At 44.3% G+C, this 18,575-nt stretch overlaps 1 protein-coding gene across 2 annotated transcripts in view; it reads left to right on the top strand.

Annotated features, from left to right (window-relative positions):
- Nucleotides 1-4,173: 4,173 nt before the first annotated feature.
- RUNX1T1 (RUNX1 partner transcriptional co-repressor 1) overlaps nt 4,174-18,575 on the top strand; it is a 107,298-nt gene continuing 92,896 nt past the window's right edge. Inside the window, exon 1 of one of the 2 annotated variants that reach the window (XM_088534117.1) lies at nt 4,174-4,590. In XM_088534117.1, coding sequence (XP_088390243.1) covers nt 4,563-4,590 — 28 coding nt within the window. In that variant the 5' untranslated portion in view covers nt 4,174-4,562. Of the gene's footprint in view, nt 4,591-7,181; nt 7,265-18,575 lie in introns of those variants that run through there. The other variant, XM_088534120.1, reaches the window with a different exon arrangement.

The following is an 18,575-nucleotide window of genomic DNA, read 5'->3' as shown; positions in this document are numbered from 1 at the left end:
AGGAAATGCTGCTGCACTTTTTAGGACATGTAGCCCCAAGGCACAGCGTACATCCACAGGGAAACCTGGAACAGGTTGTATGACTTGGAGTCTTTGCTTTCCAGGGGTTGCTCCCCTGCGCCTGTTGCACCGACGAGAGCTGGGTCCAGCCATGCCCGGGTGAAGGAGGAAATTCCTGGTAGTCAGAAATCTTCCAGGTTTCCACTTTGGTGTTGCCATGTTTGTTGAGGGGATGCTCTAGGACTGCGTGATCTAGGGCTGTAAGTCTCAGCAATAAAACAAGTATTTTCAATGAAAAAATACAAAAATACATTAAATATTGTTTTAATAAGTATTTAAGAAATTTATGTTTGTATAAATAGAACATAGGCAATGGATTAAGACAAGATAAACTTTTTTTTTGCTTCTGGGAACAGAAAAGTTTTCCAAAACATTTTTTTCTCTCCCTATTTCTACTTGGCATTCCTTTATTTAGCCAATTGGATCTTTTCCCTTTAAAAGTTTTGTTATCTGTTTGTTTGTTTGATATTTTTTTAATAAGCTGGCATGCATGGAAATCATCACCAATATCTCAGTTTTCTTATGTGAACTTTTTCCAAATTATACCACCTCTTTTGTTGTTGTTGTTGTTTATTTTATTTTGCCACGGTGTAGGTGTAGAGGTACTTCTGCAGTCTTCTTCCTCATGCTGTAATATTAAAGGGTTTTTAAGAGTACCGACAATGCCAAAAGGCAAACAAGAATGCATATAACTAAGTGGAGTTATATTAGCCTATAACTAAATTAAGGAGCTCCCCAAATGAATATATATGAACAAGGGCTGAAATGTGTCACGTTAGACGAGATGTCAAAACGTACGTCACAAGAGCTTGTAAACTCCTGAAAGTCGATAGCCTCTGGCTTTGGGTTTGGAAGGAACTGAGCGCTCCTGCCCCTTCCGAAAGCGGAGGGAGAGCAGCGGTGAGAGCCGGAGCCTGGCAGGTAACGTGTCAGCTCTTGCAGCGTGTACATCACCTAGTGGACACGCTTTGCATACTAACGGGTGGGGATCTATCCTGCTACGCATCTTTTTTCGCTCTTGTTATCAAGAGCAAAGCAGCTTGTCCCTGGATGCACTGGCCTCTGCGGCTCCGCTTCTCTTCCATGCAGGGCTCAAGGCAGGGCTCAAAACATGTTTAAGGGAAAGGTTCATAAGTTTAAGCTATCAAGGATCTGGCTTACCATCCTATCCGAGTGCTCAGTTTTACACAAAGATTTACTGTGAAACTCAGCCCCTCGGCCGGTCAGAGGAGTCTATACATCACTCTGCAGGCAGGTACCTATGCTAAGGCCCCACGCAGGTCCAAACACAAGGAATATCTTGGCTTCCCATGCGCTTCGAGGAGGAAGAAACGGAGCCTTTTGGCAGTGGAAGGCTCTTCAACAGACAGACGTCCCTGAAAAACAAGTATGAACTTAAAGTCTGTAGTCGGAGTGGAAAAGCGCTCGAGTAGATTGTCTTAATTCTGGATGGGGACATGTGATGATGTTTAACACTCCGAGCTGCAAGGCGGTGACAATTAGGAAGGACATACTTGTCTCTATTTTTAAATGGCGATGAGGTGAGTTGATATGTACGTTCTCTTCCAAGAATTTCAGTGCAGATGACTGCCCATAATATAATTATTCACAGTAAAAAGTAAGCCATGTTTCATCTCGGAACGTTTGATCAGTCTATGTACAATCAAAATATAGTCAGATTTGGACAGCCTAGCAGGATATTTCTGACTTCCATGTGCAACTATGCTTTTACCAGCCTTTCTCTCACACAATGTCACACAGTGATACACAGTGTAAATCCTTCATATGTCAAAGCAGACATGGCATCCACAGTCTGCGGAAAAAATCTGTAGAGTGTAAAGTTACCAAGTATTTGTGAGGTCTACTGTGAGGCTGCATATATATATTTTTTTACCCTTCTTGGAATATGAATTAATCTTTCAAAGAAAATGTTTATTTTTCCATTTTCACTAAAATATATTTCTATTAACCAGGAAATAAATGGAATGAAGAAGGTAGGGATAAGATGAGCTTGCAACAGGCTGGTCTTTAGTCATCAGTTGTGCAATATAATGATAATACTTGATGGTTACAATCTTTTATTATTTAGGATTGTGTCAATTTATTCTCTGAGCATGCCTGAGAAAAGTATAGTTACTATGATGTGGCCAGCATTTACTGCTCCCTACTAGACTGCGTTACCTGAGCAAGGTTTATCCTTACGAGGAGAACTGGGAAATACCGTGCAGCAAGAGTCAGGACTGACATTTTAAAGGGCGATTTCTGTGTTATTCTCATTAGAAAATAGAAAACAGAAGTCCATAAACTTTAACCAAGCTGCAGGTGGATATTTAACTACTAGACTTTCTAGTAAATCATCTGGTCTAGTAATGCTAGACTTCCCGGAGTTTCTGAATCTAAAATGATGTTCCTTCCCTATTTTAGAAGATAATACCTAGAAAGTCACTCAATGCCTCGGGACTGAAAATCAGAGGGGAAGTGCTGTGGTTTTTGGTTTTTAAGCCATCTGCTGGGAATTGGTCTCGGTGTTCACTCCCTGACACTTCAGCAAAACATACTCTGTGACCGTTGGTTAATCTCGTGTTTAAAAAAATTGGGATGAGTGTCACACTACGAAGATTTTGAGGCTTAACTGAAGCATGCAGATCTGCAGCAAACAAGTAGTTTTGTAAAATTTGGTATTTTTAGATTGCTTTAAAATATTTTAAAAATATTTTCAAATATTCTGCAATAATTTGGGCCTTGAAATAGGCCTCTGGGAAGCAGACAGATTGAAAAACAAGGCCGGACTTGCAGCCTCTCAGCACTGCTGCAAATTGAGATCACAGCGGACCCCAAGACCTGATATATGCTCTGCTGAGCTCAGCTTACCTCAAGGTAAATCCAACCCTATATTCTTTTAGGCCAATCTGTTCATTAAAGTTCCAGGTCCTTAAGTGTCTATAGAAAAGGTAGATTTTCCCCTATCATAAAGCTTATTTTAAAAATATTTTCAAAACCAGTCAAATTTTCAAAGCTCATTATAGAAGGGGATAAATACCGCTCTTCAGTGTCCACTATGGCAACATGTATGTGCTTATCGTAAACACAAGAAAAGCTCCGCTGCATTCAGCAAGTGCTTATAACTTCCATTATACGCTCCTTCACTAACCTTTGGCATTTGGAAAAAAAATAAGCTAAACTTCCAAGCAGTGCTGACAGTTCTAATGACACGTATTGCAAATTATCAGCAACCTAACAAATCCTGCTCATTTGAACTCAAAATATGAGAAAGATGCAGAGGTTTTTTTGTTTGTTTTTATCCTTTTTCACAGAGCTGCCTTCTTTATGCAGTGTCACCATGATAGCAAGAGCAGCAGTTCACTATAGGTTGCATCACTGATAATAGCAACATTCTCCAGGAGATGTAGAGGGGAATAACTGATGAATCAGAAAATACATGGATGCCTTCTGAAATAGTTATATAACCAAACGTGAAGTTAAATGTTAGTAGGCTCCTATTAATTGTTGCTTATAGCAATTAATTTTCACTGCTGTTGTGATCATGTTCCTGCTCTTAGAAGGATCCAGAATCCCCTTCCAGGGGAGTGTGAAATTGCATCTGGGTTCTGCAAGCCATGAAGGACTATAATTTTCATTAAAAAAAGGGGGGGGGGGTAAAAAAGGGAGAGGGAGGCCTTCTTGGATACTGTACTTTTATAAAGAGTGGGGAAAAAAAAAAACAAAGGGGGGAAAAAAAGAGGATGATAATTGTTTTCTCTGAGGCTATTATCTAATGCGAGAGCAAACAGTCTGGGTGGAAATCGGCGAGCAGAAGGGGATTAGCGGGGAGCTCCGAGCGCGCCTGGCTCGGAGCGCGGCCGTCTCCGCGCCGGGGCGCGGGCGGCGGCGCCGGGAGCGCTCCAGATGGCCGCGCAGCGCGGGCGGCTCGGGTTACCGCGGCGCTGCGCGGGGCGCGGAGCCGGGCGCGCCGCCCGCGCTCGCCCTTTTGTGGCCGCGCACTTGACCGCCGCGCGGCCCCGCAGATGTCTGCGCCCCCCCGCGCCGCCCCCCGCGCCGGGCCCTCCCCCGCCGCACCTGGGCAGCGCGGCCGCCGCTCGCGGGGCCTCCGAGCTGCCCCCGGCACGGGCTGCGCGCCCGCATCGCGCTCCCCGCGCGGAGGGGAAGGAGGAGGAGGAGGAGGAGGCGCCGCTTCGCTTCGCTTCGCTTCTCTCCCCGCAGCAGGAACCGGCGGGTTCTCTCTTTGGAGCTGAGCCTCCTTTAAAAAAAAAAAATCGAGCGAGAGGGAGGGAAAAAAAGGAGGAAAAAAAAAAAAAGAGCAGCTGGAGTTTCTCCTCAGCTCGTTTTGACTTTTGTGGACGTGGATCATCTGGAGTGGGAAGGGAAGGCGCGCCGCCTCGCTCGCCCCTTTCCCACCCCCTCTCCCCCGCCGCCGCCGCGGCCCCGGCTCTCTCCCCCGAGGCGCACGGGAACTTTTATTTGCAGCTCGCAGCCCGTGGCGGATGGTGGGACTCTCCGGGCCTCTGCAGCGTGAGTAGCGGGCGGCGCGGCCGGGGGGGAGGCGGCCGCGGGCCCCCAGCCCCGTCCTCCCCGCGCGGGGCTCGCGGCGCCGGCGCTAGCCCGGCCGGCCGAGGCTGCTGCTGCATGCGGCGTTCCCAGCTCGCACCCGGATTTTGTTATTTTCGAAAAAAATAACCATTGAGGCGTCTATTCCTATCTGTCGTAGCTTTCTGTCTCGGTTTAGGACTTTTTCTTTCTTTCTTTCTTTTTTTCCTCGCTAGATCGCAGAGCTGGCCAACGCGAGCCGGGGTGCTTGAAATATTTCTGGTGGGATTTTTGTTCCATTGCAGCCGCCCGGTTACATAGCGCTGGCAGCACCACTTTAGGCTGTTTTGCAAGAAATATTTCAGGCGGTGCGCATCGTTTTCGGCAGCCCCGTGCTCTTGCAGAGTCCCCCGCTTCCCACAGCGACGGGAGGGCGGTGGGGGCTGCATTTCCCAAACTGCTCCACAAGGCAACCGTGGCATCTCCCAACTGAGCGGTCGGATTCCCCAAACTCGCCGTATGGAGCCCCGAGGGGCGCTCCGAGCGGGCAGACCTCCCCTCCGGGCCATTTAGATGAGTCTTTGGGCGAGTTCGAGCCCTTTTGTTGGTGCCAGGGTTGGGAGATGGGACTGCTTCGGGCGGGAAGGGACTTGTCCCCTTCACGGCTTCGCGCAGGGACCTGCTCTCGCTGCCCCCCTGAATTGCCAGAGAGAAACTGAAAGTAGCGGAGGGGACGCGGCACCAAAGCGGCTCCGGCGCCCGGGGCGGAGGCGGAACGAGGCTCCCCCGAGCCCCGCGCAGGGAGCGCGGAGGTTGCGCCGTCCCCGAGGGAAGGGGCGCTGTCCGCGGAGCGGGCGCGTCCCCCGCCGGGGCTGCACCCCCAGGGGAGCCGAAATAGGGCGCAGAATGAGCGCGAGCGTGGCTGGGCGCCGCGGTGATGGGCCGGGATCGCGGAGGCTCCGTGGGAAGCAGCCGAGCGCCCGGCGAGGGGCTCCGGGCTGCCCGAGCGCCGCCGCGGGCCCCGCTCCGCGCAGCCAAGGGCAGATACTCCTGCGCTTAATGTAACTCTGACCCCTTTAACTTTTAACATCGCTTCCCCCTAATTAATCTGTTCGGGTCCCGGGCTTAAATGGCTGTCCGCAGCTGCTGCAAATTGATTTATCCCCTGATGGTGGTCTGAGTTGCTGACCAAAGCAGGATTTTTTTTTCCTCTCTCTCCATTTTTGGTCTACTAATGTGTTTTGACTTATTTCCTACTTACAGTAATGCTTGCATGCGTTTTGAAGGACTTAAAAATATTTTCTTTTGACATGTAGCTAGAAACATAATTATTGTATTTGTAAACACAGTATGTTAGGGCTAAGGGTGAATATAATTTATTTAATTATACCCTTGTAGCCTTACATTTCCTTCTCCATTTCTGCATCCTGACAGATGAGATGGAAATCAACTTTGTTAACTGTAGTTTGCGGCAAGAGATGAAAGGTATTTTTAGATCTGAATTCTGTCGTTTAGGTTTTCTGTTTAGCTTTTTTTTTTTTTTTCTAACAGTTTTGATGAATCTGGATAACTGAGAGGATTGAAACTGGTTTCTGACGGTTGTTAAAGCTGATGCTTGACCTTTTCAAGGGAAGTCTGAAAACCTCATTCCGTTTATTCTGGGCTGATTTCCGTAGGAAATCCAATATGATCAGGGAATTTCCTTCAGCTTGTCTGAATGTTAAGAAAGTTGGTCTGTCTTGTTTATGTTTTGGTTATAGCGCTAGATGTTTCTGTGGCTTCCCATCAGTAGAAAAATACCAGGAAAAAAGATGTGAATATGGCTTATTCATTATTGTGCAGTCTATGAAAACACTAAGTTGGTGAAGGCTTCTGGAGTTGCAAGGTACATTGAAGGCTCGCTATAAAGGGTTTTTTTTTCAGGAAGCTACTTTATCTGATTATTGAGAAGTTTCCTGAGACCATTTTTATCATATCTGAGCTCCAATAACTATTACTCCTCTGTAATAGTTATATTGCGTCGTTTTTCTTTTCTGCCACAGAGAACTCAGCCATGCAATAACGCAAATGATAAACCCGATGTTTGAATGTGTTAATATCCCGGCAAGCTGCAAGCTGCTGAGGAGCGTGTAAGAGAGCTGGAGTTGATGCAAATTCCAGCCTTGATGTGTGTGCGAGCACCTCTAAGGCCGGGTTTCTAGCTGTCCGACTGTCCTAACGGAGAAGAAACAATCTGCTTGTGATGGAATGCAGACAGCGGCGTGAGGTCACTGCTTCCTGGCAACTGCTGCACAAGTTGTTCTGCTTCAAAGGCTTTGAGCTTTTAAATAGTTTCCAAAATCTTTTTAAGTCAAATATTGCCTTCTACCATTTTGACCACCTTCATGTTAACTAACTCCTTTGGGGTTTTTTTTGCCTAAATAGTGGGCCAGCGAAGCGGCACACGTGTGTACATGCTGAGCCCTCCGCGTGGCTGTGCGCACATGGGCTTCAGGCTGGTGTATTGTGTGCAGAATAAAGGGGAGAAAAACAGCTCCACCTGGAGTGCTGGTCAGTGGCTAGGCAGCTCGGGACGTTCTTCCCCGTCAAATCCTGTTTCTCACTTCTCTGAAATGAACTTCAGACGACAGGCGTTGAATGCAGAGCCCACTTCACTGAGGTAACACGCAGGCTGCAAGCTCTTCCTTGCCAGACGCACTGGAAGAAATGGGCATCTGTGCTCTTTGCATTGGGGGTGGTGGGGGAAAGGGGCTGCAATTGCCATTTTCATCTTTCAAATCCACTTGCCACAGTCCATTACTGTTAAATCTTTAGCTAATTGAATAAGGATATTATTATGTTGCTATTGCGGGAGCTTCAATTTTTTAAATTAGGGAGAAAAGAAAGATCTTGTTCTTTGTTCTGTAGAAACTTAAGTTTTCATGCAGAGATCAAGAAGCCTTATCGGCTGAAGTAAAACATGAACTTGCTGTTGTATAGAGCTTATTTCTCATGGTTTTGTTAAGAAGCTATAGAAATAAATTGTTTTAAATCTGAATAAATTAAAAAAAAACTTATATTTTTTTAGTTAGCAGGAGCCTGCACTTTTTTTCTTTTTGTTTCCTTTTCATACAGTCTTTAATAGCATCCTGAAAGACTTATACAAGTTTGTATAAACATTGATTTTAGAATAAGTAATGACAGTATAAGCTCTTAAAACACTGGTCTCCAGTTTCACTTTTTCATCTTGTTTCACCTGAAAGCTCTAAAATAGGTGGTTTAAAAACCTAAGCTTTAATGTAAAGGCTCTTGCTTCTCTGTGTAGATGTTGATTTTTAAAAACCTGATCTAAAAATCACAGTTGTCCTGCTCTTGTTTACTTTACAGTAAATTAGCTTAATATATAGCAGCATCAATATATCAGGAAGAAGTATACTATGTGATTTTGTGAAAGAAAGGAAGAAAAAACAGCTGATGCAAATATAAGTCAAAATACCCCGCCCTTTAAAAAGATAGTGTCTTTTTTTTTTTCAAAATAAAATATTTCACCTGATAGACATTGATTTCCATCTTCATCTTTTTCTGCCATTGATTTGAAAGTTTCCAAACAATGTTTAGATAGAGAACAGTGGGCATTTTATTAAAGTAAACATTAGTTCAGTATAATGGAGGTAATTGTAAGTGATAAGAGCAGAGCAGGTTATCTGTGTGTTGTTTAAACAGAAGGAGCTATTTTGCACCATTTCCAGTAGCCATCTGTAGAGGAGAAGGGCTTGCACCTGTCTGTCCACACTAATTATAGATTAGGTCCAAAGAAATGAAATTCGAGTAGGCTTTCTCTTAATGAAATCCATAGTGATTTTATTGTAAATGTGTTTTGTGTACAGACGGTGATGGTTGGGCTGTGAGTAAAACAAATTGCTGCATGGCTGTCATGTAGTTGTAAAGCAGGATACTGCTGCATTAACAAAGGTGCTGAATAAAAATGCAGTATTCCATTTGTGTCCCACACTTCAGTTGTGGCTTCAGCCAGGTTTAACCAGAATACTTACTTTAAACATGGTCTTTTAAGGGTAGACTTCTCAGTTAGCATCATTTTCCTGTCAATGTATATAGGTGGTCTTCTGACTGAAATATATAGATGGAAATGGTTTCATTTTAAGTATGTGCACACATAAATGCAGAGTACATCAGAATTACTTTGCTCTGGCCCAGTATTAGATTGCTAAAAGAAAGTGAAAAGAGTGAGAATTGCATTCTGCAGTAAAAGGTCACATGAATTCCTACCACATCTGTTTATAGTAATTATGAACATAATTAACATAAGAATTACAAGTGAAGCAATGACAGGCTGAGCTATGAGATATTATTCCATAATGGTCATATGTTGGAATTCTCACATTATAGCACACTAGAATTCACATATTCAATGCCAGAAAGAAAATGTTAGATTTGTATCTATTTTAATGCTTCAAAACTTATCTGCCTGGGGCAGATGGACTTTATGCTTTATAGGAAGGTAACCCATTATTAAGAGAGAGTCAGTTGAAATTAAGATTTCTAGCCTGCAGCTTGGACTTTGAGACAGCTGTGCTTATGGAACGTTGCTTCTGTTACACATTTGCACTTTGATTGTATTTATTTTATTACCACACATTGCTTTATTTTTAAATCTGAATGGTTTTGCAGCAAATTGTTTACATTAGAAAGCCTCCTAGATTAGGTTTTCTTTGGAGAGTTGTCACTCTTGTAGTTAAACTGCTTGTTGAAATGGCCAGTGTAGACATAAGCCTTATACTGTGTCTCTGGAAGATGAGAATTTGATAGATCCTAAATTAGTTCATGGCACATTAGACTGCAGGGAAAGCCCCCAGCATAGCTAGAATTTAAAAGAGCAGTCTCTTGTTCGTATGTATTATTTTGAAAGCAGAAAGAAAACTCTCTGGTACCTGGTACCTTGCAGGTTAATAAATTACAGTCACCTTTCTTTGGAAAAACAGAATATACCACTAAGGGCAAGGGCTTGGGTTTCAAGTGAGTTAACTAACTCCTGTAATATGACCTGTCTGATCACCTCTAAATATGGTTGTCACACAACTGACAACTGGAGAAAGTAGAGGAAAAAGTGGCTCATCCTAATGGTAAAAATGCTATTTGTGGAATCTGCGATGAATTTGGTGTGTAGAAGTTATTTAATCTTTATAGAAAAACCAAATACCTGCTTTTGTGATAGGAAAATTTGCTAAATCACTCAGGCTGAATAAATAGGCAGAGTGGTTTATGAAGAATGAGAAAAAAAAAAAAAAAAAAAAAAACCTACCTTGTGCTCTGTCTCAGTGATACCAAGAGGTTTTCGCATTATTGGATTAGCGGAGGATTTGTGACAGACCCCTTTCTATCTGACATTCATTGCGGTGACACGATTTTCACATGGGCGCCCTTCCCCCTCCGAGTTCTGGTTTTCACTTTGTGTTATGTACCAAATTCCCCTTTATTCTTTTGCTTGTGGAGAAGAAGAAAAAAAAAAAAAAAACACAGCCAACCGTGCTGTTCTGGCAGAGGGGTTTGGAAGTAGCCCCCCTCTCTGGCCAGGGCCTCTCTCGTGCTGCTGTCGTCCCCATCACGGCCTTCATGCCGGTTTTCCACGGACTTTCAAAAGCAACTAAAGAGACGACACCGAGGGAGAGCCGCGGCAAACTTTTCCCAGTCTCTTTTCCAAGGCTTGGCAGGCCCGTCAGCCCCCTGCACGGGCGGTTCGTGCGGGCGCTGCCCGGCGGCACCGCGCGTCTCCGGACCGGGGTAGACGTGCTGGCCCGGAGGAGCGCAGCGCCGCCACTGCCCCCGCCTCTGCCGGGCCGAGCCGGTACCGTAACGTCCCCCCGGGCCACCCCGCACCCTCCGGCCCCGCCAGGCCTTTTGTTGTGCGCTGGGAAAGGAGGGAGCGAGGGCGGCGCGGGCCGGGCGCGCCCTGAGGTGCGGCGGGGCGCCCGCCCCTCGCCCGCCTCGTCGCGGGGGCTCGGGGGACAACGGGGCGCTCGGCGACCCGCCCGTCAGAGCAGAGCGCGGGGACGGGGGGGGAGGCCGCGCTTTGTGTGACGGGGGCGGGCACTGCGCGTCCTGCGGTCCCTATAAATAAACGCCCGGGTGGTTTTCCCGGGAAGCCTCTCTCTAAGAGGGAGCGGATTTAGACAGTGCCCCATCCCGTCCCGGGGGGTGTCGGGCTCCGGTGCTGGGTTTTCATCCCTTCCCCGTCTGTCCCAGGGCGCCCGCCTTCCCCAACGGCTGCACCGGCCGTTATTTCCTAAAGCCCCGTCACGCAGTTACCTTTGGAAATATATTTAAAAGTTTGAAATATTTATATTGCCATTTCACTCTGTCAAGCGTTTTCATGGACAGATATATAGATGCGATGTGGTAACTAAAAGCCTAATTAAAATTTGTTTAAAGCCGGTGCGTGCGTGTGGGGGGGACACGCACGTATTGTTGTTGACAGCAGCAGATCGATAGGGTAAGACAATAGAGCGCCATTATTTTACTTCCATTGACTGCACATATTGACATTTCAGGTTTGCGATTGCCTCGCTGAGCATGATGAAACGCTGAAATTCACAGCCCGACTGTCTGGAGTGGCACATATATTACTGTATGTCATCCCTGCCTTCAGGTTACCTTATCGCTGAAGCAGAATGGTAATGGATGGCAGCAGAGCACTTCAGAGGGGTTAAGGCTCCATCAGTTAAGAAGCTGACGCGTAGCAGGTTTCAGGAGTATCTTTAATTACACCTAGAATTATGTACGAGGAGAGATGGGCCTTGTTACCTGCTGCTGCACTTCAGAGTTTACAGGCTTGGCAGCAGACAGGATAACAAGGTACTTATGTTTCATATTTTATATACGCGCCTTGGTGTCTTCAACTTCTGCAGCAGCGTTGCCGCCACGGCCTTGGTGCTCAAGGTGCAGAGCCCCCCTGTAAAGAGAAACGTCTTTTTCTGCAATGTATGTATATGCATAATTGCACATATTAATTGATGTGTTTATGTACAAGTGCATTTATAAAGAAGACCCAATGGCTACAGGACATCCAGCGGGCCTTATAATTTCAAAGTCTTTTAGATGTTCTTTAAAATCTAGGTGGCTGCAGAATGAGACCCATCATGGTTAGGCAAAGATAGACATTAAAATTAATTTAAAGCAGACAAAGAGCTAATATGACAGAGCCACTAGTGATTTAATTCATTTTAAAAGTAAGTGTAATGAAAATATAAAATGTATTCTGAGTGTGCCATCTACTCAACAATTGTTGCCATCAAATGGACTGCTGATGCCCTTTAAGATGGTAAAAAGAAAACTAGTCCTTTATACCATTTTCATGAAAATGTTAGGTTTCTGTTTGATCAGCAGGTGCTGTTGAGATGAAAGCCATGTGTAAATTTTCAGAAGGCCAAAAGTGTCAATTCAGAAAAGGAAAGTGATAAGAGAAAATGCAATCAGTTTTCCTGTTTTCAATTTGTGCAGGATTTGAAGAGCTGTTTTGTTAAACTGCTACATCTGCTCCAATATGAATATTGAACTACTTCCACTAAAAATAACACCCTATAATTTGGAAGCCATTGCAATCTTTTGTTAATGCAAGTGGGTTATTTTAAAAAAAAATCTATTCTGAAAAATCTCCTGCCTAATGTGCATTTTTGTTTATCGGCACTTTTATCTTCGGCAGATAAAATGGCATTATGCAATTAGGACCATATCTGTTTGGACTGTAAAAATGGCACTGGATAACTGAATGTCAGGATAGTGGTAAAAGGGCTTAACTCCTGTATTTAAAATAATTTTATTAAAAACTATCATTGTTTCTTAAAATGGTGAGTTACTGCTTCCTAATTGTAACATCTATAGCTTTATTTATTATGGAAGATCTTTTGCGAAGTAAAGGATGTTCAGAATATTACAGAGCATTTTTTTTTTCTTATTTCATTCTTACTATATCTGTAAATCTATGTTCAGGCAGATCAAGGGCATTTTAGTTAATGGAGCATTTGGAGTAACTTTTTTTCTTAGTTAAATAAAATGATTATGCTTGAATGGATATATACAAAAATATTCACTACTGTAGAACTGCTAATCCAAGTGAGTTTTATGAACCTAAAAAGCTTGACATTGGTGTAACATAAATTTCCTATCAGAGCCATCTCCCGAGAAAATAACATTATTACTTTTTAATTACAAAAAAAAAGGAAAAGTGGGATTGTTTGTTAATTTTTTGAATAAGGATCTTGATCAAGAAGTGCTTATGCACTGTTACATCCCTTAGAGTCCTATGTGCATAACTTGGGTAAACACGTGACTAGTAAAATGAGAGCTTTTTGTTTACATCTGTATGTCATATTTATTGCAACATGGAGAATTACCGGTTTTTAATATTAGAATGGCTTTTGATTCTTGGTTTCTAATGTAGTTGTCAGGAACCGTGTTCTTTGGCAGGTGTATATATGGGAAGGGACCTTGGTGGTGCTTCTCTTTGGGTTTACAATTGAATTTGTGAGCTTTTGACCTTGGGGGATTTCCCTCAAAGTGATCTACGGATCAAAAATAATTAAAATTCAATAAACTGAATTTTAAATGTAGAATGGGTTTTATGTGAGATCAGTGCTTGTGGTAGCTTGTCTAGAAGTCTGTGGCACGTCTTCTTTATAGTTTGTATTCCCAAGCGTAACTGTGCACACACGTGCATAAATTTAGGCTGAATGACAGAGGGATGATTATTTATACAGATTTTATCCAAAACTCTGAGGGCTCCTGAAACATAACAAAAATCCTCCCTCCCCAAAAGAGTGTTTACATCCTGTGACAGTCACTAGAATCGAATTTTTTAAACATGGAAGTTGTTTCCTTTCCTCAAATCTTCTCTTCCCCAACAAAGCTAACCCTGTTAAACCTCACCTTCTGTGGGACGTATACATAGTTATAGACATATGTATGAGAAGTAAATATTACAAAAAACATAGCCGATCGGGGCAAAATGTCTGTAGCCTTAAATAGCTCGTGGTATCTGTCAGCAGCAGAAGCGGAGCTAAAGCAGCCCCCTCCTAGGCTGATTTGGGGATGGGAGGCCCTCGAGGAGCTGAGTGTCAGTGAGAAGGGCCCACGTGGATCTTCCTCTGACACAACATTGCCGAGCAAATGCTCTGCCCTCGCGTGTTACTGGGGCTGCTGCCTTCCCAAGGGATTTTTAGACCAAGACGCTTCTTGCTCTGGTCATAGGATTCTGTGCTCCTGAGGCTGTGGGGGAGTCTGAGCCCAAAAGAGAGGTTGTAGTTTGGTACAGAGTATCTACATTTTCTCAACGCTTTCATGAGAGTGCTCTGTTATCTCTATTCTTTGCCAAAAATTCTGCATGTAGTTTTGCTGCTCGCTATTGAATAGTTGCCATGTTTAACTTCAGGGCTTCTGAATGGAAATCTGAATAGAAAGAAATCTTTTTGTGCTACCTTTCATCCTCTGTAACACAGTTTGGGATGCATGCGAGAAAGGGTACGGTGGTGCTCCAACAGCAGTAGAAGCAAACGGTCCAATATTGAAACGTGCTGACACCTTCACGCAGTGTTTCGGCATTTCTTCAATTGTCACAAGAAGATTTGATTTATTGCCACTTCCTCTGTTAGTCCAGGCAGGTAGAGGTTGCTACTTAAAATAAAGTAAATAGCAGCTAAAATCCATAGGGGATAACAGGTTCTCTTGGAAATGAGGTTGCTGTCTGGAAAGATATAAGACTCCACCTAGTGGAGTGGAATTAATCTGCAAACAGTGGCATGCAATGACATAATGAAAAATAGATAATTTATGAAAAGCCACGTTGAGGTGGTGAATAAAAAACGGGAATTTTGTCAGGCACCTGGGGAGATGGTTGCATGACCATTGCTAATTGCACAAGACTATAGTTACTTTTGTAGCTCGAGGAGCCTTAAGGATGTCTGCCCTGTTAGGATGTGATTTGCATAAGTAGCAGTTATTACTACTAGTCATTTCCTTGTGTGATTCAGTTTATCTGGTGACTTATTGAATACATTTTAAAATTCCCTGCTGAGGACTGCACGGCTGCCCCTTTAGGTTGTGCTTCAGGTGTCACGTTTGAAAGTAAGTCAGAAAACCCCAATCCAACCCCTAGAGTACCCGCACGTCTTCCTGTTGTTTATTTGCCAGAGTACCTTTCCTACCTCTTGTTTCATTTACTTCCAAACCAGCAGAATGTGGCTGGCCATCAGGACAAGTTGGAGGGCATATCCAGTAAATGGCTGCGTGGCTTTTGGTGGTCCCAGAGCTTAATGTTCTCTGTTACGAAGCACCAGATCCGTTAGGATTTTGTGCCTGGGCTTTTCTTCCCCATTGGCTGCATCACATCATGTTACTGGGGCGGAATACGATGAAGTGGAAAGCTGGGAGGCAAGCAGACGCCCAACTTGAGCAGCAAAGAAATTGTCCTAAAATCCTCTTTGAAAATATTATCCCAGCATTTAATCACACTTATGTTAGACGAGTTCAAGAAGGGAACTGCCACAGACCAGCTCAGGCTCTGACAGCGAGAGAGAGTGAAGCTATTGCCAGAAAATGAGATGATTAGGATGCAACAAAGGAGACGGAATGATCCTACGGCAAGGGATATTTGGGAAGAAGGCTCCAAAGGAGTGCTTTCAGTGACATCCAGGTGGGCTTTGTTGCCAAAGCCATTAAAGCCTCACAGTGCCAGAAACCCGAGCAAGCTGCCAACAAATTTAGGACTAATGGCACCTGGGGGTGTGCTGTCAATGGATGGTAGTGCCAGGATGATTTTTTATTTTATTTTAATGGTGGCATTGCTAAAAGTATTTAAGGGTAATGTTATAGAAAGGGTTTTAGTGAGTGAAGTCACTGAGTGCTAGGAACCATTAAGCAAAAGCTGTTTCATGACTGTGCTATTTATTATTTTTAAAGCTTGTTGGCAAACCACTTAATACTGGAAAAGCAAACTGCAACCTGGATTAAAGCAGACTGAGGAGGAGCAAGGAAAACATTGTACTGAGCTGAACAATGTAGCTGGATTTCTGAACGTTGCATGCGTTTCATGTGCACCGTTTCATGTGCACCATGATAAATAAATGCAACTCCATGTGCCAGTGTGTAAGTGTTGAACTGGAAGTACTGGAGCTCCGATCTTCACATGCCTGGTTCTCACTGAAGACAGGGCCTTTTTGTCTAACGCCAGCCTGTGGGTCTGGACCTTCAGGCTTTCTGTGCTCCCATCTTATTCCTGTGATTTTAGTACTTTGCTGGAATTGCTCTGAGCCTAGACCAGCTATGGCCCTAATGACAGTATCTGGTGTAAGGGTAAGTGGGTAGCTCCGGTCTTAATGGAAAGTGAGTCATTCTCTTTGAACTGTGAATGATGGACTTACCTGAAGAAGAATGACATATAAAGGGAGAGAAAAAGTCTATTCATTCAATAATGAGATTCTCAGAGGTTCCCATTGAGTCCATGAGGCCAAGATTCCTTACATTTTATATCCCAAGAGCTATAAAACAGTTTCTGAGCCAGCTGCGTGCTCCAGACGCTGCGAGAATAGTGTATAGTGACCGCAGATACAGCTAGTGTGTGAAGAGTGAATCAATGTATAGTGCAAACCTTCCCACCTACTGCAGACCTACTGGTTGAGCAGTTTACTGGTCCCGTTCTTGTCCTGTGACATTCATGGGAGGTTCTCGTGTCAATTTTCTTTCTGCAAAGCCTATTTTTCTCTTTAAGGCCAGGTCTCAGTGACCCCTCCTCTTGAGAGAGCTTCTTGGCCCCTGTTGTTTTTGTTGTCCGGCAGCTCCTCCTCCGGGAAGAGGAGGGACCCCGGTGGCTCTGCCCGTGGCAGGGCCAGGAGCCCACGGGAAGCAGGTGGCTGCACTCATTGTCCTGGTGCCAGAGGCCGCTCCCAGCTCCCGTCCTTCCTGCGGGGGGTTCAGAAACGCTCCGGAAGCGTCAGGCTCCCGGAGACCCGCGGTGCTGGCAGGGCGAGGGGAGCACCGCAGCCTTCCCAAGTGCTGCCACTGGCCGGCCGCGACTGCAGAGCGCGTTTTGTGCTGTAGGGTAATCTAGCAAGGAGTTCGGCTTTGAAACGGGAATGAGGAGGTATTTCCCTAACATACAGGGTCTCACTTGTTTCAAGTTGTTAATAATAAGCCCTAGGTACGAAAACTGAAAACAAAAAAAGCATGCTGAGTGCATAAAGTATTTCTAGGAAAGATGATCCTCTTTTTTTTTTTATCCAGTGAGAGGAGGATAGAGGATGTAAATGTATTTTCTACTTAGGCCCCTGGGGTTTTGATGTCTTTGTTGCAACTGCGCTGTCAGTATTTGTAGACCCCAAAATGTCTCTTGGTGCTTTTGAAAATCAGCAAGGGTCTTGCTGCTCACAGAGCTTCTTGCTGACCATTTGCTTGATTTTTTTAAAAGTGGAAGCCCGCAGGATTGCCACGCATCGTGCTGCAAGCAGCACACCTCGTGCTGCTGCCTGGGTTTGAACTACCAGTAGTATTTCTTCAAGTGTCTTTCAGTGTCTGCTCACTGGAAGCGACACGATTTGAACAGTAAATACGATGCCAGTTATTTGTCTGCCATGTGGATTTCTGGTGAAAACTCAGAGCTGCTGCTCAGGTGTCACCTCCTGGTCTTACTGAGACGGCTTGCCTAGGTGAGGTGGGCTGCACAGTTACATGGCTGGTGATTCATGCAAGTTTCTGAATCGCTCTTACAAAATATCAGCCTGAAATACTAACAATAATGAGCACGTTGTGCTTGGGCTTGTATGTTATTGAAGGAATAGAATCTTAAAGCAGAATATTTTGTAAAATGAATGATTTTCTATGTTTATGAAAATACACTTCAGAGTGTATTTCTATCAAACCCATTGCATCAACAAAAATACCTTCTTTGTAAGGGAAAAAGGTATCAGTATTCTGTGAGAATACCTGACTTTTCTCTCTTTTCTAAGGGTTTAAGCTCCCATCTTTTCTCTGTGAGATCAGCTGACAACAGCAGCAACCAAATCATGTCTGCAGCTGGGCAATTACAGTAGACCCTAAGATCTGTGACTGTCAACCATGAACACAGATGCCTTCAAAGTTCTGTTTTTCTTCCATGTGGAAGTCGTTGGCATGGAACAGATGCCTTCATTTTGGAGAAACCAACCTCTGGATATAATTGGTTCTCTCTTCTCTTGTCCTCTAGGGACAGTCTCTTACAGATGAAATTAGATGAGAGAAAAAAAGACACAGACACACACACACACACATGACATGAAACAGGAGTCTTCAGCATTTCTCTAGGTTTTGCCACATGGAACTGTTTTACACTGGAAAATTTCCCTCTCTTTTTAGCACTCTGCACACATGATGATTCTCCTCTATGAAAAATATCGAATTAAAATGTCATGGTCAAAGTGTGCTATTAATTTAAGTATGGTTGTTTTGAAATAAGTCAATTATATCTGATCCATATTGCTTAGGTTTAAATGTGGACTTCTGCACCACTTACAGATGCTGCAGTGTCCCCCAAATTAAAATTTATCTAAAAATAAAGTGGCAGAAGAGGCAAGATGGATTTGTAAAATCCACACTTCTTTTTCAGTGATAGAATCAAAGTGTTCGCATCCCTTGGTTTAGTAGGTATTAACACAGGAGGAAAAAGTCATTTGTGCAGTAAGCAGTTTGCTTCAAATTTCACCCAGCATATGGACATTCAATTAGAGAGAGACATTTGGAGGAGCTTGAGCGGCTTGAGGGTGATGAGCACCTGCGAGGAGCCACTGCTGGCGGTTCTGGAAGGGCAGGCTGCACTTTGTGTCCTTTGCTAGGGTACAGCAGACACAGCCTCCTCCTGGGTGCCTAAAACGGGATGATGCTGCCCGGGGATTTATGAGTGTCTCTGCTCTGTCCCATCAAGGACCCTTGTTCCTCTCATAGGTGTAGCAGCT

This window comes from Tinamus guttatus, unplaced genomic scaffold (genome assembly GCF_059628265.1).
Source record: "Tinamus guttatus ecotype Peru unplaced genomic scaffold, ASM5962826v1 Tinamus_guttatus_pri_ptg000542l, whole genome shotgun sequence".
Classification (NCBI taxonomy): Eukaryota; Metazoa; Chordata; class Aves; order Tinamiformes; family Tinamidae; genus Tinamus; species Tinamus guttatus.
The sequence above is the reverse complement of the archived record's forward strand: the minus strand, read 5'-3'. Positions and strand labels throughout refer to the sequence as shown.